The sequence below is a fragment of the Triturus cristatus genome, chromosome 10, assembly GCF_964204655.1.
Source record: "Triturus cristatus chromosome 10, aTriCri1.1, whole genome shotgun sequence".
NCBI lineage: Eukaryota > Metazoa > Chordata > Amphibia > Caudata > Salamandridae > Triturus > Triturus cristatus.
The window spans coordinates 1,064,946,817-1,064,969,808 of NC_140593.1; the positions used below are offsets into that span (position 1 = coordinate 1,064,946,817).

The 22,992-nt window shown below is 48.4% G+C and overlaps 1 protein-coding gene across 6 annotated transcripts in view; it reads left to right on the forward strand.

Moving 5' to 3' along the window:
* CARD11 (caspase recruitment domain family member 11) overlaps positions 1-22,992 on the forward strand; it is a 935,632-nt gene that overhangs the window by 750,737 nt on the left and 161,903 nt on the right. For all 6 annotated transcript variants that reach the window (XM_085629202.1, XM_085629205.1, XM_085629200.1 and 3 more), the window contains exon 13: positions 7,518-7,570. In XM_085629202.1, coding sequence (XP_085485328.1) covers positions 7,518-7,570 — 53 coding nt within the window. The remainder of the gene's footprint in view (positions 1-7,517; positions 7,571-22,992) is intronic.

Below are 22,992 nucleotides of genomic sequence, written 5' to 3' on the forward strand. Positions count from 1 at the left end.
TAAAACTGCCTACAGAGCTAGCTGTCAAACACTTTTTTTAGCTACCCAGTGACAGGATTAAAAACAATGAGCTGGATAATGAGGCTGTCAGAATTCAAGATACCTACATTAGAGAGATCGACATGTTTCGGCCTTTAGTGACCTATAGAGAGTGTCTGGGCCTTCATCAGGATCTAGAAAAGCAGCTACTGCAACAGGTGAAAAAACAAGTGAATGTAAAAAACAAGTGAATGTAAAAAAACAAGTCGGTGTTATATACTGAACCAGAGATGTGTGTGTTCAGTGAATCCACCACTGGGACCTATAGTGAGACAAAAAACAAGAAATCCAAATAGCGCAGGTGCTGATTTATGCCACATTCAGTTAAAATGGCTTATGCCATACTAAATACTGGGTAGAAACTCATATTTCACTTTTGTAAAAAAATGGTGAGATTAGTGCAGAGCGGCACTTACCTATTTAGGTTGCTATAGTTACCACATCTGTACGGGCCTCTTTTGGCCAAAGGTACATACGCTAACCCGACCTGAGAAGGAGAGTAAGTGGTGTCAGCGAGAGAGAGACAGACAGAAGAGAACACAGATCCGACAGAGCTCTGAAGTTCATTGGTCAGAAAGGGGCAAGCAGAGGGCAATGGTTTGTTCAGACTAGAATGCCAAAATGGCTAGTACTATACCATGATCAAGGAATTGTTTGAAAAGTTCAAGGCAGGTACTACATAGTTGTAATCTGTAGTAGTAGGCTCTTGTGGGGTAATAACACTCCACAAGACTATAGGTCGGACTACTTTACTCCAGTGCCGTACCCATAGACAACCCAGGGGGGCTGCGCCTGGATATATTGATGATGGCTATGTTAATACGCCTAGTAGGTCAGGGAGAGCTAAGGCAGCTTGTAAGCGTCTGTCACGGAGGGTATATCCAAGATGGATGGGGGCCCATTGAGAACAGAAGACTCGCGATACAAGACGCTGGTCCTGGGGCATGAAAGGGCATTACAAAACACAAGAGCCCTGTAGTAAAGCACAGACTCGCCATGGTTACTGTGGGTCTAAGGGGCATGAGGGCGTTAGAAAAACTAGAGCCCAGTAATGCAAATTATGGAAGCCCCGAAAACGCAGACTCGCGGTGGTTAACGCGGTCCTAAGGGGCATGTGTGAGGGCATGGCGCTGACTCGACCAAAGGAGTCGGCTCACAGAAGTGCAGAACACACAGGCAGGCAGTGGTATGAATCTCACGAAAGAAACGGAGAGTGCAAGACAGGAAAGACGCTGTCAGAGGATAAGGCACTGCAACCGTGTGAGCATTCAGATCGAGATAAGGAATCAGACACACTGCACAAGCCACAGCCTAGTGGAGAGTCAGAGATAATCAGAGATAATCACGACCCTGGGGGAACACTTACCGCTCTGATGTAGCGGGGTCTCCTTGGAGTGCGTCCTCCCAGAAGAGTGCACTGCGAGTTTGTACATGTCGTATTTGACAACGCGTCAATTGCTGTTGGATACACAGGGGTGCTTGGGAGCTGTAGTCAAAAAAGCCAGCGTCAAGGGAAATGTAGTCCCGTGACGGCAGCTGGGTAACTAGACATAAGCCTTTGCTAGTATGTCGGCGAAGCCTTCCATAATTCCTGTGGAAGAGAAAAAAGAGTAAAAGGTCACGTGGTATAATGCAACGGGAGGTTACACCGTAACTGTTCGGAAGCAAAGGATGAAAATGTGCAAAGTACCGTCAGGATACAAATGAGCAGGCGGAGTGAAATTTATGGCAAAAACTGCAACCATCTAGGGAAAGAATGTCCCGTGGTTGCGACTATGTCTGACGAAGGGGACCCTGGCTAATTAGTTGGCGTGGCATGCAGGGTTCGAAGTGAGCTGCAAACAAGTGAAAAGTCACCAAAATAATGCTACATAAGGTCACAGTGCAACACGCCCCGATCAAGGTGGACCGAGCCAAGTCTAAGAAGCCCAGTTGGCGTTGCGGCGTGCGCAAGGTAAATTGTTTTACTTATTGAATTACTTACCTTACTCCTGACCGCCGTATGTCAGACTCCACTAGCCCCCCACCCTGCCCCTCCCCTGCCCCGCCCCACTGCCCCGCAGCGCTCCCTCAGCAAGCCACCACTGGTCCACGCAGCTCCCCTGACTGAGCCATTATAGACCCGGGGATCCCATCTCTAGGGCTGCATTCTGTAATGAGAGTGGGAGCAGTTTGCCGTTTTTGGTCTGGGAGAGCCCATCCCCAGGGCCCTATGTAGTTAAAAAAAAAAGAGGGAGCTGCGCGGCTCCTCTCTTGAGGAGCCTATAATAGCTCGAGGTTAAAAAAGCCCTGGGGGCCCCATCCCCCAGGGTCACTAATTAAAAGGGAGGGGAACGCAAAGACCCCCTCCTCGAGCCATTATAGGCCCTGGGGAACCCACCCACGGTGCTGAAATTCATTAAAAAACTGGAGGGGTGCTGTGCACCCCCTCCTCAAACCATTATAGGCCCCGGGGAGCCCACCCCCAGGGCCACATTTAATAAGGGGAGGGGGAGCAATGCTCCCCCTCCCCAAGCCATTCTCGGCCCTAGGGAGCCAACCCCCAGGGCCAAAATCCTTCAAAAAAGGGGAAGGGGCTGTGTGATCCCCCTTCCCGAGCTGTTATAGGCTCCGAGAGCCCACCCCGGGGCCACAATTCACCAGATAAGGGGAGCGGGCCGCACTGCCACGCTCCCTGAGCCGTGGATTCCACCCTGAGGCTGTAATTTATGAAAAAGAGGGAAGGGGCTGCACAGCCCCCCTCCCTTAGCCTTGAAAAGGCAGGGTAGACCCCATCCCCTAGGGCCGCTAGCTTTAGAAAAAGGCAAGGGGGCCACAAGGCCCTCCTCCCTGAGCATGTTATGTCCCCGGGGACCCCATTCTCCGGGGACCGTTCACATGCTATGTTGCAGGGAGCTCACCCCGGGACATAGCGGTTTCCCTACCAACACCAGCGTGGGCATGGAAACTTGTGTTTGCTCCTGCCTGGGGGTAGCATTTTCCATACTCCCACCAAACGGGAGCAAACACTGTGTCTGCTCCCAGGGAGTGGGAGCTTTGAAAATGCCACAGCCAGCTGAGAGCAGACTTGTAATCTGTTTCCCTGCCTGCACTGATGCAGGCAGCGAAACAGAGCACAAATTGCTCTGACCTGGAGGGAGCAGCTGTTTATGCTGCTCCCTCCGGGTGGGAGCAATACCTTGATCTGTTTCCCTGCCCACATCAGTGCGAGCAGGAAAACAGGTCAAAAGTCTGCTACAAGCTGGCGGGAGAATTTTCAAAGCTCCCACCGGTTGGGTGCAGACTTTGTGTTTGCTCCCACCAAACAGGAGCAAACACTGAGTTTGCTCCCAGCGAGCAGGAGCTTTGAAAATGCTCCAGCCAGCTGGGAGCAGACTTGTAATCTTTTTCCCTGCCTGCACTGATTCAGGCAGGGAAACAGAACACAAATTGCTGTGGTCTGGAGGGAACAGCTATTTATGCTGGTCCCTTTGGGTGAGAGCAATATTTTGATCTGTTTCCCTGCCCGCATTTGTGAAGGCAGGGAAACAGATCAAAAGTCTGCTCCAAGCTGGCGGAGCATTTTCAAAGCTCCCATCTGCAGGGAGCAGACTTTGTGTTTGCTCATGAATGGCAGGAGATTTAAAAATTCTCCCGCCAGGCGTAAGCAAGCACAGGTTTCTCTGCCCCGCCGGTGCGTGCAGGGACATTGTTGTGTCCCAGGGGTGGGCACACCAGGTCACAGCTAGTGAGTTGGCCGCAGGGGATGGGGTGCCCAGGGGCCATTAATGGCTCATGGAGCGACGCCTCGAGGCCCTCTCCATATTTAGCAAGTTAGCAGTCCCCACAGCCTTTTCAAGACTCGGGGAGAGGTGGCCCTTTTTAGTGAAGTTTGGCACTGGGGTGGGCTCCTCAGGACCTATAATAGCACAGAGAAGGGGGCTGCGGTCTCCATCCCCTATATTTGATGATTCAGGCCCCCAGGGGTGGGGTAACCGAGGCTGAATAGAACTCAGGGAGCAGGGCCACATGCCTCCCTCCCCTTAATTTAAAAATGTGGGCGGCCCAGGCTGCCATTTTGTTTTTTTGGAGAGGTTGTCCCACTGGGGTTCCCTGGGATTGCAGCAGGTTGCTCCCAAAACAAGCCCAGAGCGCAACCACTGGGCCTTTGCAAGAAAACATGAAACCCAGGTGTTTTAAGTACCCCACCTAATGTTCCACCTGGACAAGAGTGCACCAAAGGAATTGAGGTCACAGTGCTGTGTCTTAGAAGCCTCATTTTAAAGCATTGTCTAAAGCTAACCAAAGGGTAACCGGACACAGGGCACCATACACGAGAGATCAAAACAAAAACACAGCTTCAAATATAAAATGCATGAAACAAACCATTTGTTGTTTAAAAAAAGAACATAATGAAGTAAGAAGAATTTATCACAGTGCTTAAATCAGGCATCGCAGAAAAATATGATTTTCATTGATCAAAAAAAAGGTAATATAGGCTCTGAATTATTGTAAATTGAAGCCACAGTTAAAACACAAAAGGATAACTTAAAACAAAAAAAGAACAAAAAATTAAAGCAGGAAGAATTCATAAGTAAAGTATTGGCCAACTAACCCTGGCACTGAAACGCACTTCTTTTTAGGTGGATATGATGTACCTTCATGTGTTTGGCCCTCCCCCAGGGTATCACTCATTCCTTTCACTGCTCACTTTTTTGGTGCTACTTTTCTCTTTTTGTTTCAGCACTCCTCCAGGGTGCATGAGTTTTTCAGCAGTATCCCTCATATACTCACCTTCTCTGCTGCACTCATGTTGCTCTTTCCCTGCCTGTGTGTTTTCCCAGCAGGGCCGGACTGGAAACCGAAATGGGCCCTGGCAAACTGCTCGGCCTGCCCCCCTGGGGTGAGGAGAGGGGTGCGGCCGATCCGTTTGAAACGGCTGATTTCATCTGATTTTGTTACAGGGGGACGATATTGCTGGCACCCTGTAACTAAAATGGCCCTCCAGGGCCTGAAACCGGCCCCCACCCTGGTGGTCTAACAGCGAAACGCCTGGTGCCCACTACGGCCAGTCCAGCCCTGTTTTCCACTTCCTGTGGTGCACTCACCCTCACCTGCTTCTCCTTCTCGTGTTGCTTTTTTGCCCATGTGCTTCTCCTCCTACAGCTCTGCATTGCGCTCTCTCTCATCTGTTGCTTCCCAGCTCCATGTTCCTCTCGCTCTGTTTGTGTCCTTTCCCTCACCCTCTGTGTTGCTTCCTCACCAGCGTCCTGCGTGTTGCTTCCACCTGCCCCCAATGTTGGTTCTTCCACTCAGCTGTTGCTTCACCACCTCTCCCTCTGTGATCACAACCCCCATCTGTGTTGCTTCCCCCACTCATGTTGCATCCCCATACGCTCCTGCTACTTTTTTCTTTCTGTTTACTGATCCAAACAGTTTCTATAAACAAAAAGAAAAAAACACTTGTTTTAATTTGCAGGTGTGAGCACGTTTGGTGTGTGTGCTTATTAAACAACTTTTTGTCTCTTATTTTAACCATGCTGCAGAGCATTGGGAATGCGGCACTGAATGGCTAAAACAAAAAGGCGAGACCTATTGGCTTGGCCAATACTTGTTGTGTTTTGCTCACTTATTGGTTTCTGAACTCCTTCTGTAATACTCAGGTGTTTAAACTGCCTGTTCCTCATGCTCCATGTGATATGTCCCAGTTTTGCTCAGTTGTACATCTGCCCTATGCCCCGAATTGTCGAAAAAACTTCCTCTTGCTGTGTAAAGTGCCTTTACATTATCTTTTTTTTATAGACATCTGAGAGAGCATCTCCCGGTGCCATATAGGCAAAGCTGACCCCTTGCTGTTGATCACTTTGTTTTGTTCTGTTCTGTGCTTTCTGTGAAAGCGCTATAAGAAAGAGTAAATACTTTTCCAACCCACTAAATGGTCACTTGCTTGGACGCCTGTTGAGGCGCACATTAAAGGCAGCCACATATAATACAGCAATACTTACACAAGAACATTAGCATTACACTATAATCACATTTCCAATAAAGTAGTTATTGTTAAAATAAAATCCTATCGCTATTTTACTCCCCAGGCACAGATATTGCTCTAGCAATCATGAAAGACAACGTGGGGAGACGCTCAAAAGAAGACTATAACCAGAAAAGGAACACAATTTGTCCTATCTGTTTACATCTGAAAAATGACAGTATGCCAGGAATTCACAAAGGGTTTCCTGGCAGGCTTAACTGCTTTTGTGGCTTGCATTTCTCCAGGACTGCAGATAAAGGCATAGGCAAGGGGTGGGAAGCAAGTGAACAAACTAGGGAAATTATTGGTATTCTCAAACCCCTGTCATTACAACCCTGAAAATAGTCATAGGTGTACTCTCTCAAAGGGCTAGAGTAGCTCTTCTTCCCAGATGGACTGGGGGACAGATCACCCCAAGATTTACTGAGCGTGTAGCAGAAGGGATTTCTTCACAGGGAAAAATATTTTTTTCTTAAAAAAACAAAATGTGCTTTTACACAGCGTGCTTCATTCCTCCTGTGTTTCTATCAGTGGCGGCCCCTCCGCTATGGCGGAGGAGCATCACCCCACCCTGCCCAGCAGTCTCAAAATGTGAAAAAAACGATAATAGAACATGTCTATTATTGTTTTAATTTTCAAGGTCTAAGGGCCGAGTTTTGGGGTCGGGGCGATCGTGCGGGCACTCACGGTAGGGGAGTGGTGGGCACTGCTGTCAGTGTGCATGTGGGTTTGGTGGGCCAAACCGACATGTGCACTGAGATGTCTCCAACCTGATCTGCGTTGCCGGGGTGGGGACAGCAGTTACAGGCTCCCAGACTCCTTGGGAGCGCAAATCTAGGGCACTCAGGCCATTCATGATACAGCTCTCACACATCATGAGAGCAGCGTTTGGATTGGCCGCAGGGGAGTCTGGGAGACTGTGCTGCAGTGGAGCCAGAGAGGAGCAAAAGAGCGGCGATGCAGCCGGTAAGTTCTTTTTGTTCGTTGTTTTTTTCTTATTTTCTCGTCGCCCGCCCTGCCACTTTGCCCTGACACTAGCTGCTACCGATTTTTATTCTATATAGATTTGCATATAGCTACAATAGGATCCCTCAAACATCTCTATTAGTATCCCTGTATGCTTGAGTGTGGGCCAGCTATCCAGGTGCGCAACACAGGAAATAGTTGTGAATTCTCAAAAGTTGAAAATGTGCACAAGTGGTTTTACAAATGTATATTTACTACTTTCTTTGTGAAGCTGCCCCACATTTCAAGGGCGCCAAAAAGCCCCTTCTAGAGCTGTGGCTCCTAGTCGTGCAGATGAAGTCATTCCTGTAATGTATATTTCTGTATCTGTCAATGGTCTGTCACATCAGAGAGTGTCTTTAAAGTTTAATAACAGTACATTTGGCCTGCTAACACAGTGATGCTTGAAAGTTCGCTTTGAAGCAAGAGCAGCATATTTGCTAATATTTTCTCACTTTTTGTGCAGCCTAACCGAGGAGGACAACAGCAGCACGTATTGTGAAGGTTTGGAGTTTGATGGTAAGCTGGTTTCCAGCTTGTCTTTTGCTATCTGACGTCAGTAGTTGCTGGAGTAAATAGAAGTGTGATGCATTGAGGCTGTGTGTGTTCTCTCTAGATATTCCTTCACCCTGAAGGCTTAGATTTAGTAAGTAGTGTGGTGAATACTCGCGTGGGCATGGCAATATTGCAATTTTTAATGGCAAGTAACTCAACGTAATGTTTTGTGTTTCTTTGTACTATGTAAACGCCTGCGTAAAACATTATTAAATTTACAGTGAGGAGTTCTAGCATAGCCATTCCAGTACCACACCAGAGAAATATAAACACAGTGTCATATATCATACCATAGCTATAAGCCGGGCTACATTTTAATGATGCTGTTTTCGAAATTTGCAAATTTGGCACTTTGCGAGCTTCGCGTAACTTCGCACAATGATGCAAATTTTGTACTCGCTGGAGACTGGTTGAAACATGTCTCCGGCCCTCCCAGATGACGCGTTTAAGCAAAATATGCCCTAACATGAAGCTTTAATGCATGTTACTGGCAAAATATATTTTGTCTTATTCATGTAAGTTTGCATAATTTTGTCAATTTTGCAAAACAATAATTATGCAATTTTCCCACATCTCTACTAGCACAGCATAAGTTAGCACAATAAGGCATGAAAATGCATTGTGCCATAACAAATAGCACGTGCCTGGTGGCATACTATTAAATAAAATAGCTTGGTAGTACATGTAAAATAACATAGCACAGCAGCACAACATAGACTAGAATAGCTGAATATGAGAGAGAATAAGCTTGCATTACATGTCATGCTGTAAATAATTTGTTATAGCACCACATTTAATGTAACATAACCACAGTATAACATAACACAGCCCAAAATAAAATTAGAATGCAATGACCGGAAAATGGATCGTAAGATGAGAAAGTTGCCAAATAAATTGCAGTTTTAAAATCTCGTAACAGTTAAGGCTTCTAAGCACCACGCTTGGAACACCCCCTTGATACAAAATAATGTAAAGCAGCGCATAGTGCAACTTTGTTTTACTTTGTGATGGTTTCCAAAGGCAACTTTGTGTTACTTTGTGATACTATCCAATGCAAATCCTCATGCCTTCCTGGAAAAAATCATGGTCAGGGGTCATGTGATATCACTTCCTGTGATGTCATTAAAGTTAACAGGTATGTAATGTCACTTCCGTTACCGATGGTGTTTTGGTGAATCGACGCCCATATCTGTAAGGCCGTCTGCCTTGTTTATAAGGCTTTATTTGTTGACCGGTCCTCTGTTGTGACTCCTTCACTGGTATGAGCACAGAGATTCTTTCGGGCTTCAATATGTCACTATCTGCTGCAGGGTTGTCTGTCCATCAACTGTTGTTTTTGAATTTGTCACCCCGAGTGGGAACGGTATGCCCAGACGTGGGTCCCGTGCTCTCCATGCCACTTGAATCAAGCTATTCTGGCTGAAGAGGGGTGAAACCCTGAAACCGGTCCTAGGATGCTTGTTTCCAGTTCAGGGAGGACCTGGCTTGGCAGTTCGGGCTGGACTGTTCCCGTGAGGCACAGGGTCAACACTGATTTGCATATGGCTGGGTTCAAACTGGAACGGCACAGTGAGCAAAAAAACAATGGATTTAGGCCCAGATCTCTGTACTGGGGTGAATGTATGACTTTGTTATGCATTCTGTCCATCAACTGTTGTTTTTGCTATAGTCACTGCTAAACATTAAAATGTCCTAACTCTCAAACTAAGAAGCATTACAATATTCCTAATTTTACCAAACTCTTGAAAACGTGGCTTTTCCCTGTCACTGTATCGGCGTAGTACAATGCATTCTGGTACTCCTGTTTTATCTGTATCCTACAAATCATCACCAAGAAACCGTCTGGTGATTGCAAGCGCTTTTTAATAATCCCAAAATAAAGAAATATTCTCTACCTGGATAGTTACTCATTTGAAACATTGATTTGTCTCCCTTGTCCAAGCGCCTTGAGGCGTCAGTAATGCGCTCTGCCCATAAATATCCTCATTGGCGAATGATACAACGCCGCCCAGGGTTGGTTAACAATAAACGCGCTGTTCAGCGTAGATATTGCACAAAACATATCAGCTATTTTCTCTGCTTTTCTGCGGAGGATTATTTCCAGATTCCATGCTAATGAATGTTGTTTCTCTCCCACTGAGCTGACACATATTGTATGCTGACGGTGGGTTGCTAACCACAGTTATAATTTATCAAAAAAAAGAATTGTGCAGGTTCTTTATCTGTTTAAATTAACTTTTCCCAAGGTTTAATTCACTGAATAATACATTATGGAAAACAGTACCGTTGGAAGCGTATGAAAGAAAGAAAAAGATGTGTGTGGCAACCCCTTCCTGCCTGTTTAATGTATGTTTCCTTAAATATTCTCAGGTCCCTAGGGCTCCAGAGATGCAGTCAGTTGTGGTGCACCTATAGCTATATGTATGTAATCCTTTAGTGGCGAAAGAGGGACGTGGATTTTTTTTTTTTTTTTTTAAAAGAAGTAGTGTTCGGCATATTTCTTTCCAGTATTCTATTTCTGCTCTTTCTACATTTTCCCTTGAGGGCGCTAATGTAAAAACAGATTTAAAAGTGAGTGAAGGGTGACAGCGATGAGTTTCCTCAGACAGTCCGCGTAGGACTCATTACCGGAAGTCCTGCTGCGCGCGTCACCCGAGGGTGAAGCCAAGCGGATGAAAGCGTGTCAGTGCTCCTGTATAATGCTCGGGTCAGGCCGGGTCCCAGGGGCACCGCAGCGATGGCTGACTCATGCCGCTGCCCTCAAGCCCTCCCGTTAGACGGCCACGCCATCTGAGGTGAAGCGGCTCTGATGTGACAGGCACGAGCTGTGAAGTAGAGCTCCTCAGAACTGAACCCCGCCACCTCAGCTGAAATCCGATACATTTGACGCCCTCCAAGGAGACCTGCACCTGTACTTTGAATGACTGACACCTCATGGCGGTCTCCGGCCTTGAGATGTCAGTCTGTACAGCTCATTTTCACACACAAAACGAGTGCTCAGCCCTGCCACTTGTCACAGCTGGGAAGGATAATTGGAGGGAAGAAGCTACCCTGTGTCATACGCTTATAGAATTCATTACCTTTTTTGCGTTAATGCTCGAACACTAGACATATTTTTGATAGAAAGTTTGCAAACTGCCTTTGCTCTGTTTTCCTGAATGCGGGGTCAGTTTAGTTGGTTTTGCATTTTTGAGTAAGTTTACTACTTTTCTGTATTCACAAACTGCACATTTGAACTGACTTACACTAAACCTCGCACACGGCCACTCCCATTGTAGTAAAGCACTGCAACCTTTGTACGTGTTTGGAATTAATTGGCCACAGCGTTATTGTTCCACTGGATTAACAATTTAAACCCACATAAACTTTATTTGGGGTCATAAATCATTCAGCCTGCTTGCATGTCATAAATCAATCATTGTCAATGAACAGGTCTGTTGTGTCGCGTGCCGGTCCGTGAACGGGGATAGCGCCAACACACGAGGGGGCAACCAACGGTAGGCCTGAGATGGGAAATGAACACTGGGGAGACAGTTTGGGTGCTTACTGGTATCGCCGCCATAGCCTTACTTGCGTACGTGCGTGCGCGACCGCTTTATTAAACTAAGGTCACATGGCCTTTACGTAGGGCGCCTGTTGCATCACAGGCTCAACACAACATTCCTCCCCAACAAACATCAAAACAACATTAGCAGGTAACCCTCCTGTTTGACTCCTAACTTGTCAAATTAACTAACAAAATGTTCTGAAGGTACAATTAAGAACAGTCTTATGTGAAGTAGTCCTTCAGTCGGCAAGAAGGCGCTGGATTTCCCTGCAGTTGACGTTGAGACAGGCCCCGCCTCTGAGTATCCCGGGCTCTGGCTTCAGGTGTAGTCTCGCTTGGCCGGGTCTCTGGATGACTGCAACTATTCTCCAGCGCTTCACCCGCTGCCCCTTCACACTGAGTCGACACGGGGTCAGGTGACTCCCGACCATCTTCTGTGGCAGACATGTCTGCCACCCCACTTGAGTTGAAATCCTCCGATGACATGATGTTGGGACCAATCTCAAGCCGGTCTGGTGAGGACACTGACCCCTCTGACTGGTACTTCTTGAAATGTGACGCATTTTGGGTTACAGTTTCTCTTCCTCGAGTGGCGATGATCCGGGTTCCTTTGACACTGACCACAGTCCACGGATCCTTTTCGTATGGCAACCGAAACTTGCCGCTGGTAATGCGATTCTTGAGCAACACCACATCCCCTTTTTTAAGATGGGGAGCTTTAGCCCTCTGCCGGTGACTGACTTGGGCATGCGCCTTGCAGCGTCTGGCGTCGATTTGGTTATCATTGGGTGTCTCCGGCTGCCACTGGGGGTGGTGGGGGATCGAGTCCGTGACTACTCGTCCCATGAGAAGATGTGCTGGGGCTACGCCCGTCGTGGTGTGGGGTGTCTGGCAGTAGCTTCTTAGAAAAGTGAAAATGGCTAGCTCTATGGACTGTCCCTTGTCGTGAGCAATCCTTATCACCTTATTTAAAGTCCACATGAATCTCTCTTCGCCGTTCGCTTGTGGCAACCTGGGTGTGATTCTTCGATGATGGATGCCAAGAGAGCTCAGATAGGTGGCATGTTCTTGCCCTTGGAAAGGAGGTCCGTTGTCTGTCCTCAGCTCCTGTATGAGACCGTGAGTGGCCATGATCTTTTCAAGTTTTGGGATCACCTCCGAGGCACTAGGCGCTGATATGATTTCGACCTCCGGGTATTTGGAGTGATCATCGATAGCCACAAACGTGTGGCGGCCGTCAGGAAGGCTACCAAAGTCTAAACTAACGCAGGACCACAGAGATTTCGGCCTTGGTTCCACAATGATCGGAGCTGGTCAGGGCGTCTCCCCCGTCACTTGGCAGGCAGCGCATGACCGGACAGTGGCCTCCACAAGTTCGTCCATCAGTGGGAATCACACTTTGAGTCGTGACTTGGTCTTGACCATGCCTTGATGCCCAATGTGAGCGAGCTGAACAACTTGAGCAGTTAACGATGTCGGAATCACCAGCCGGTGTCCTCTTAGCAGGCATCCTGTGGCGTCTTCAGTGAGCTCGTCTCTAACGTGGTATAAGCTGTCCATGATGCGCTGCGCGTTGGTCGTTAGTATCCTCCATTCTTCCCTAGCCTTGTGCCAGTTACCACTTTGTAGAGCCGCCTTGGCATGTTGTAGACAATCATCTTTGCTCGTGGCTTCTTTGAGACTCTCCATGGAGAGGGGAAGGGGGCAGGAATGAGCGGTGATGCACCGGACATACTCTTCCGTATCGGTCGCGTCTTCTATCTCCTGGACCGTGGCTGCTCGGGGATGTCGAGACAGGTAGTCGGCAGGATTCCGAGATCCGTGCTGATATTCCACTTTGCAATTGTAATTTTGGAGCTGCAACATCCACTTCTCGATCCAAGGTGGTGGCTTTGTGGATGTCCCCGAGAATAGAGCTACGAGAGGCTTGTGATCGGTTGCTACCACGAAGGGCTTACCATAGACGTACAGGTGAAAATGGCGACACCCCCAGTGGATGGCAATGGCTTACTTCTCAATTTGGGAGTACCGCTGCTCCGTTTCAGTGAGAGACCGGCTGGCAAATGCCACAGGGGCCCAATCCTCATCCTGGTGTCATCTTTGCAACAGCACGGCCCCTAGTCCCATGAGACCAGCATCCACCGCTACCAGTGTCAGTTTTCTTGGCTCGAAGAAGGCAAGCGTGGTTGCCTCTGAAAGGGCTTCTTTGATTTCCTTGAAAGCTTTGGCTTGATCGGGGCCCCACTTCCAGGGGGTGGAGTCTTTGGTGAGCTCCCTCAATGGTAGGGTCAGATTGGCAAGATCTCGAATGAACCTCCCACAATAGTTCACCATACCGAGGAAACTGTGGACTTCGGTAACGTTAGAGGGGTCGACGGCATTTTTGATATCTCTGACCTTTTCAGGGTCTGGATTGACTCCTTCTGTGGAGAACGTGTAGCCGAAGAACTGTAACTTCCTTTTTAAGAATTCACATTTCTCCCGGTGAAGGGTGAGTCCCGCATCTCGCAGTCAACGAAGCACTTGAGTGAGGCGAGTGTTGTGTTCCGGCATAGTCTTTCCATGTATCATAATGTCGTCGCTAACGTTGATAATGCTAGGGATGTCAGGGATTAGTTCCTGTATGAAATTCTGAAAGACTTCGGCCGCACTGGATACCCCGAAGCTCAATCGGGTATATCTCCGGAGCCCCACGTGAGTTGAGAAGGTTGTGATATTGCGGGACGCCTCATCTAGTACAAGCTGATGGTAGCCGGACCTCAGATCTAGCTTGGAAAACCAGCAGGCTCCAGCCATCTCCCCAATGAGGTCATCTATTGTGGGGGTGATGTGGCGCTCCCTCTTAATGGCGGCATTGGGTAGCCTCATGTCCTCACAGATCCTCACCGCGCCAGGCTGTTTAGGCTTTCGGGTGACAACAATCAGAGAGACCCACGGAGTGGGACCGGTCACTTTCTCGATTATGCCAGCGGCTTCCAACTTCTTGAGCTCTTCCTCTACCAGTGGGCGCAGGTGAAAGGCTATTCGCAGATGCCGCAAAGCCACCGGTTGGACTGTGGGGTCAATATGGAGATGGACCTCTTTACCCTTAAACCTTCCAATCCCTTTGAAGACTTCCGAGAACTCGGTTAGAAGATGCTGGATAGACTCCTGGTGTACCCCGAAGGCAAACGTCACCACACCTAGATCTTCGGCAGCTCGGCACCCCAGTAGCATGCCTTGTCCGTCTTCGGTGACATAGACGTTGGTGGTGATGGACTGGGCACCATGTGATATGGCTGTTCTGAACCGGCCTCGTATCTTCAGGGGTGTGTCTTGACCATAGGCAAATACTATGATTGCCGAGGGGTAGAGAAATGGCATTGGATTCATGGTTCGGTGGAGGGCAGAGGCCATGATATTGATGGTGGCGCCGGTGTCAACTACTGCCATGAAGTCTTGGGAGCCCACGCAATGCTGCACTGGGGTAGACGTGCTTTCCGGGTTGTGGTGCCGATCATGTGTACTTTGTGCACTACCCGCTCTTCCTCCTCATCATCATCCATGTCACTTGGCCCTCTCTCTCCTTCTGGTAGGGCATTAACCACTTGTCGGGGCTTGCGATATCTCTTGGACCTGCAGACTTTCTCAAAGTGGTTGAATCGTCCGCAACCAGAGCATCTCTTGCCATTGGCGGGGCACTCAGCCGCCTGATGGGGTGGTCCTCCGCAGTATCCGCAGGTCTTAGTTTGTCCTGAGGTCGACGTTCCGGGTCCCTTCTAGACCCACCTCGTCGGAGGTTTGGTCGTCACGGCATTCACCGGTTCAGCCTTTACAGGCGCCTGTAGGGCCGCTTTCATGTGTGCGGCCTGTGCTTTTGACAACTCCTTGGTGAGCCCCAGGGTCAATATGTTGGCGAGGGACTTTCTGGACTCTTCCAGTATCCGTTCACGGAGCTTGGCAGACGTGCAGCCCTGAATTACTTGTCCCCTAATCTCCTCCGTTTCGTCGGGGGACCCGCACGTGGACACCAGGTTTTTGAGTCTCACGTGGTAGGTGTCCAGCGATCCTTTGGGGAGTTGATGCACTTGCCTAAATATGAACCTTTCATAGTCTTGATTGGCCATCGGTTCAAAATGTCCATTGAGGGCATTTATCAGTGTGTGGTGATTCTTGGGCGTGGCCTCTACCAGTGTCTTGGGTATGTTATGGATGTCCTTGCCCCCCAGATGAAGTAACATAGCTCTCTTCTGGTCCTTGTGAACCTTAGTGGTCTCGAAGAATATGAGTAGGCGGTCCACCCAGTCTTTCCACTTGGGTGCAAGTGATGAGGGCGACCCCTCCACTATGAAGTGCTCTATGGGGGGTATCGTGAACATGATCGGCGCCTTGACCGGTGTGTGTGCTGTCTCCGAAGGCTCCCTCGCAGACTTACTGTCTCTCCTGATCGCAGCTGCACTTGGGGGGTGTTCTTGTACTAGTGCTTTTCAGCCTCCCAGACTGCCAGGACCCACAGCTCTCTGGTTGGCCTGTGGCAAAGGCCCTTCACTTCTCTGAGGAGCAGGGGGGTTGCTTCCCCTATGGTGAACTCCACTCACACGAATGGCTCCTCTGAACCAGGCCTGTGATGTAGGCCTCCCTCTTCTCCCCCACGTGCTGCAAGGGGGGCCTCTATCCCGGCAGGGTGCACCTCAACCCTTTAGCCTGGGCGGGGGGGCAGATGGTAAGGCCCTTTGAGAGCCCCGCAGCAAGCTGAGGCCGCTGTAGTGACTCGCGCGCTCACACGGGGCGTGGTTCCACGTGGCCAGCTGGCCGAGACCACACATGCGGCAGGCAGTGTGGTGGGGAGCAGCGTCGCACCGTCTTACCTCCGCGGGCCCTCGATAGTTTTCCGGGGCCGCCTCTGCAGTCGCGCCTGGCTCCAGGCGCTCCGTCCGAGCTGCCGATCGCAGGGGCGCAGCGTGCCGCACACCGGGGCACGAGTGCCGCGAGCCGATGGCAGTGCTCGCGGCTGCCACTCCGAGACTCCAAGCACAGCGAGGGCAATCCCACCCTCGTCGGCAGTTGCTGTGTCGCGCGCCGGCCCGGGAACGGGGCTGGCGCCGACACACGAGGGGGCAACCAACGGTAGGCCTGAGACGGGAAATGAACACTCGGGAGCCAGTTTGGGTGCTTACTGGTATCGCCGCCGTAGCCTTACTGGCGTACGTGCAAGCGCGACCGCTTCATTAAACTAAGGTCACATGGCCTTTACGTAGGGCGCCTGTTGCATCACAGGCGCAACACAACAAGGTCATCAATATTGAAGCATCAGCATAAATCATGCCATAAAGCTACTCATGTCATCATAAACCATGCCATAAAGCAGGTAGGCAGGATTATTGCTGGCTTGTCATGCAGTCATAAATCATACCATAAATCATTTTGACGTTTACTAATGTGATTGGAGTCTTTGAGTTGGAGTTTATTTTCAGTGTGGGGGTAATGCCACCGGCTATTTTAGACTTAACTCACTACCTTCACTTGCTTGGTGTGGTCTGCCGTCCGGCGGGCCTGGGCTGTGAGTGCAGTGTTTCGTGTACCCCCCCCCCCCATTTCTGACTGTCTTACCCTACCATAAGGCATCCTAAGGTAAGTAACCTGGTCTGCCACCCTGCCGAGGTCGGGTGTGGCCTTTCAAATCCTCCTTAAGCTCATCTCCTTTTAGCTCCTTTACTGCCATGCTGTCAGTGGGCTTACGTCTTGGATAGCTCCTCCAACATGTTATGTGGCTGTTAATTGCACCCTGCCAGTGCCATGGCATCCAATAGGTTGGCCCAGAAAACCTCTGTTCTGGCATCTTAGAGGTGCACCCCATTACTTCTAAAATATTTAGGGTGACTCGGGTTAATCAGGCCTGCCTGATGGTTTCCCACCCATTAGCACTGCAGAACATGGCAACTACTATGTTGAGCTTTTTGCAGGATTTTTCCAGGGCCCTGGTGGACCAGACTCCCCTCCATCTTTGCCTGGGAATAATTTCTGACCATATCATATTGGTGCTGCTGAATAATCTGGCAACCATAGTTAGGTCGCTCCTGATGTGCCCCATTGTTTGTGCAGCTTCTCCAATGTAGCCCCCTGCTGGTCCAAACACATTCCAGGCAACTCATAATATCCTACCTGTCCAGCCTGGGGAGTTCGGCACCCCCCTTGTCTCCACCAGGCTTGGGTCCTCCAAAAAAACAAATGTCCAACAACCAACACCATTGTATGCTTGGCTCCTGCTAAGACAAACAATGAAAGATTGTTTTGCTGCTCCACTGTCCCTTCCATGTTTGTTGGTTCCGGGCACCCGAGGGGGGGGGGGGGGGCGGGGGCGCGAGAGGTGTGTTAAGAGCCTCCATCTTGTGGGATCCTTTCATAGCTCTTGCATGACATGGAACGCCAACTCTCTAGCCCCTTGACGCTTTCTATAGGGATACCCAGCCATGCTGCTGTCGTCGCTGCCCCCATGCGGAAGGAATGTGTGTCGAATGTTCAGCTAGCAGCCCTGCCTTGCCCAGCGCCTTCTTCAGCAGTTCCCAGAATTGGAATTTGCTCAAGCATTCTCCATTGATGTGTCTGAAACGGGGGCCTCCTCCTGCGGGGCGTATTGCCCAGTACTCACGCATCTAGCGTACCGGGCATGGGCTCTGGTTGGACAAGCATTGAAGCTTAATCCAGGTCCCCCTGGTTTGCTGGTCTGTCTTGGGCCTCCTCAGTAGTATTTCGACTTCCCCCATGCCTAGCCGCATATGCTGCGCCTGAAGGCTGGCCTCCCGTGCCTCGTGTTTGGATGGGGCTACCAGTTTGCTAATCCTGAATGCCCCATAAAATGCCAATGTAAATGCAGATTTAAATAGTGAGAGTTCAAAGATATCTGCACAAGTTGCAGCGAGGACCCCTACCAGTCGTACTAGGGTGTTGAATTCAATGGGTAGCACTTTTTCTTGCCTTCTATCTTCTGGTCGCTGTCAACCTTTCAATGCTGCACTAAGGTGATGAGAGCCAGTGGGGTCCCCCCTGTGGCAAGCTTTGAAAAAAAAGTGCTATTGCTGCCGGGTGTGCCTGAGCCCATTATTTTGTCTTTTTCTGTTCAAAAGCCCATTTCACAAACTGTTCTGCTGCCCTTGAAGTTCTTCTTGGGTCCATGAAAGATTCTAGCCTGGTGATCCTCTGCATTGTTTTAGCGTATGTTGCGTACCACTGTGCTATTTTGGGGGCTTGGGTGTACTCTATCAGCTAAGACAGGTCACATCTGCAAGGCACCAGAGCTCGTCTGGGAAAGGGGTTATTGTTCACTCTGCCATTGGGGATAGTCTCCTGAATGTATCCATCTGGAAATGAGAGAGTGCATCTGCTTGAGAAATATTGACAACCTGGGACATGCCTCACCTTCAACTCTAGATTGATTGTTAACTGCAGCTTTACCATGTACCTTAAGAACTTCAGCACCCTCAGGCACTTGACTGCCCCACTGATGGTTGCATGCACCACAGCCTGGTTATTAAACCATAGCGTCAGCTTCATGTCTTTCAGCCCCGCCATAATGTCAGTGCCACTATTATGGGGAACAGATCTAGGAATGTTATGTTTCTGGATAGTCCTGTTGTGGCACATTCCTGGGCCACTTCTTTATGCACCAGCTGTCCCCTATGATTGCCCCAAAGTCAAAGCTGCCTGATGCATCCGTTTACAGTGAGATTTGCCTGTCTGACCCCCAACCTTCCTTCTATATGAGCATGCCATTATAGTCTTCTATGAAGGTCAACCAGGTTTTAAGGTCCTGCTTTCCCCCTGACCCTAATCTTGTATGGTGGTGCTTCTTCTGTAACCCCCTAGTCAGTTGTGTGAGGTGCCTGGCAAATACTCTCACCACTGGGATCACCCTTGCTGCAAAATTCAACTTTCCTATGAGCTCTTGCAGTTCTCCCAGCAAAGCTTTCTCTTTGCCTACCAGCACCTTGATCCCGCTTGATATGTCCTACACCTTGACCTCCAGAATGTGTGATGCGCCGGCAGTGGAATTTAACTTTATGCCCAGGAAAACTATCTGAGTCGCGTTCTCCACTATTTTGTATGCGGCCAGTAGGACACTCAGCTTGTCCAGTAGCCGCTGAAAGGGGTATAGCAGACTTCTCCACTCCACCCCTCAGCCTACCCTCTAAGAAGAAATTGTCCAGGTAATGGAGCTTGCCCCCTTCAGGGTGCGTCTTGTGCAGTGTACATTCTAAGAATGTACTGAATCGTTCAAAGTATGCTCATAATATGTAGCACCCCATAGGGAGGGTCTTGTCAAAATATGTCTCTCCTTCAAACATGAAACCCCAAAAGTGGTAGCTTTCTGGGCACACTAGTAAGAGCCTTAACGCGGATTCCATGTCCCTCTTTGCCATCAAGAACCCCCGCTTTGGCGCGTTCTTTAGATCGATTGCATCATCCACTGAGGCATACCCTACTGTGCAATCTTCCGGGTTGATCCCATCATTTACTGCCGCCCCTCAGGGAATTTTAAGTAGAGGTGGGAGGTAGACTCCGCTCCACCCTGGAGTTCAGAGTTTTGCCACTCCGCGCTCTGTTTAGAGTGTGGAGTATGGCAAAAACCTCACTAACCGCCGGCAGAGCAGAGCTTACAGGTGCACTACCATTATTACTTATTACAGTTTAACAAGGGGCTTCAGTCCCATCACAGGGCAAGGAACCCCTAAGCACAAAGCACATACCCCCATGCTCACAACCAATCACGCCAGAGAAACTAGATTATATCAGTGGTGGGAGAGCGAGATAAACTTGGAATAGTGGGAGGATCTCTTAGTCTTAGCATGAAATTGGCTATGGAAATTCTCCATCTTTATTGGTTTATTGGGCCATCAGTAACTACCATGATAGTTTTCCATTGACTGGGAAAAGACTTGCCAGTAGTTCATTGGTTGCAATGTCCCATTGAGTGCAACTGAGTCATGTGCTTGCTGTTCCGGATTTCTTTCAAGGGTACGTGTATCATTTACTCTTTGCTTACACAGTGAGGTAAGATGCACAACAACTAAATTGGGCACATTCATTACCTTTTTATTATGGAGCGGTTCTTTTTTATCCTTGTGTCCACAACGTTGCGATATATATTGTCATTCTATCATGTGTATAGTACAGTAATAATTTGAGCCCTCTGGGCGCCCTGTCTAGAAAGTCCCTGGATGATGCCTATTAGTCTCCTTAAGCTGATTGACCGCCAAGGCACTAGAGAAGATGGCTGGCTGCCAAAAACTGAATGTCATGATTCATGATGCCAGCACACTGCCTCTGGCTCCTTGTGCACCACTACATGCCGCACCTGGTTCACTCACTCTTTCACATCAGAATTAAGGGCCAGATGTACGACCCTATTTTGCATGCGCAAACGGGTTTACGACCCGTTTGCGCATGCAAAATGTGAAAGGGCTATGTACAATTCCTAAATAGCGAGTTGCAATTTTTTGCGAGTCGCTAATTAGGAATAGCGAATCGCTATGAACGCAACCCCATGTATGAATGTTTTGCAACCGCAATTGCAGTCGCGAAACACTCTCAAATTACCACCCTCTTTAAGAGGATGGTAATGCAGTCGCAATTTGGAAGGGGTCCCCAGGGGACCCCTTCCACTTTGTGATTGTCTCAAAAAATATTTTTTAACGGCAGGCAGTGGTCCCAGGGACCATTACCTGCCCTTAAAAAAGGAAACTAAAACATTTCATTTTTTTTTAAATGCATCCCGTTTTCCTTTAAGGAAAACGGGCTGCATTAAAAAAAAAAATGCTTTATTTGAAAGCAGTCCCAGACGGTGGTCTGCTGAGCCCAGCAGGCCACCATCCCTGGGAGGGCCTGTCCTCTGCAATGGCCTCGCAAATTGTGAGAGGCTCATTAATATTCATTTACATGCCAAATAGCACCTCGCAAATTGCGAGTAGCAAATGAGTCGCTATTTTGCAGGTTGTACATCTGGCCCTAAGTAATTTCTGAGAATCTTAGGCAAACATGTCAACGCCTTTACGCACACCATGTTTCCTCACAACGGAGACCCAGTATGCCAAAGAAAAAACGACTCAGTGATGCGGCGAGCGCAACGTAAGTGTTTTCTTTTCTTTAATGTTATTTTCTCTCATCGTTGTCTGTCGACTCCCCCAACTCTGCCCCGACGCGCCATGCTTACCTGCACCAGCCGCTCCTGCATGCTTCCCCATTCTTTAGAGGTGGCCGGGGTTTTATTGCTTGTGGTTGGTGTTTCTAACAGGACAGGTGTGGGTCGCCTTCTGAGTGTTTCCTGCAGGGGTGTGCTTGCTGCACTTGCCTGGCCCCTTAAATCGGTCCCCGTTCCTCCGGAAACCCATGGCCCTGCTCCTTCCATTTTTGTCTGCCCATCCCCCCGGCATTGGCGACCAGCAGTGGCACAAATGATTTCAAGTATGACTGTTTAAATTGCACTTATCTGCTCACTATTTGCAGTTGTGTCTCTCTTGCTGGTATCGCCATCAACATAATATAAACAATGGTTCCATAGGGAAACAATTACTTTCAATCATAATAAATCAAAAACCACAGCATATATAAATCATTTGAATAATCAATATCAAACAAAAATGTACAGTTTTAGATACAACAATTTATTCTTTGTGTTTTAAATTGGGTATCAACTCTTTCAGAGATAGACAAAATCCAAAAATTGAAAAGGATAAAGATAAGGCTGTATATACAATATTTTTGGAAAATGACGCAGTGAAACGATTTGAGCGTCACGCGAGAGATAGAAGCAATCAAGCACCGTCAGTGGAACTTGTGTCCTGATGGCCGCATCCATTTTCGAAGTGGTATACGCTAATTTTCAACTCTGAAGTCAGTTGAAATATTCACGAGAAAGCCCTGCTAATGAAAGCAGCAAGAATAAGGAGAGAGGGAATAAGAAGAAGTTAACCCGGCAGAATAAGAGGCCCCTTGTGCAGACAAAACTCTTTACGAGCCCGTTCCCCTTTGATTGACTACAAGAGGTGGCAACTGCAACACTATTGGTTACATCTGTTCAATCACCTATATCCTAGGCTGGTATACAATTCCTGTGTCCTGAAGAAGACCCGATATGACTACTCACAACTAGCGTTTGATGTAGGGTCGAAACGTTGACGGTTCTCCAGTCCCCTATTAATCTGATTTCCTTGTTGACAACAAAAAGATAGGACATGTGCCTTACAAGGTTTATTGTACACCCATGAGGAAACTAAGGACTTTTTCAAAATAAGGAACTTTGTACATATTTTGGTTTCATTGTGTAAATACGTGCATATACTGTAATTATTTGCACTGTCACTTATTGCACTAAGTCACTTTATTCACTTGGTCACTGCGTCGTTTTCCAAAAATATTGTATATACAGCCTTATCTTTATCTTTTTCAATTTTTGGATTTTGTCTATCTCTGAAAGAGTTGATACCCAATTTAAAACACAAAGAATAAATTGCTGTATCTAAAACTGTACATTTTTGTTTGATATTGATTATTCAAATGATTTATATATGCTGTGGTTTTTGATTTATTATGATTGAAAGTAATTGTTTCCCTATGGAACCATTGTTTATATTATGTTGATGAGGCCCAGGTTCCTTGGGTTATAGGGTTACCCCTGTTTCTTTAACTTTTGGTATCGCCATCAAGGCAGCTGTCCTAGGCTCCTTGGCCTCCTTCCCGTCAATCGCTTTCTTGCCACGTACCTCTGCTGGTGGTCCGCTGCCACTTTTTGGGCTCTTCTCTCCCTTTGCTCTCCTCGGCGCGATCCTCACAGCGTTCCTCACTGTGTCCTTTGTCGCTGGATTCC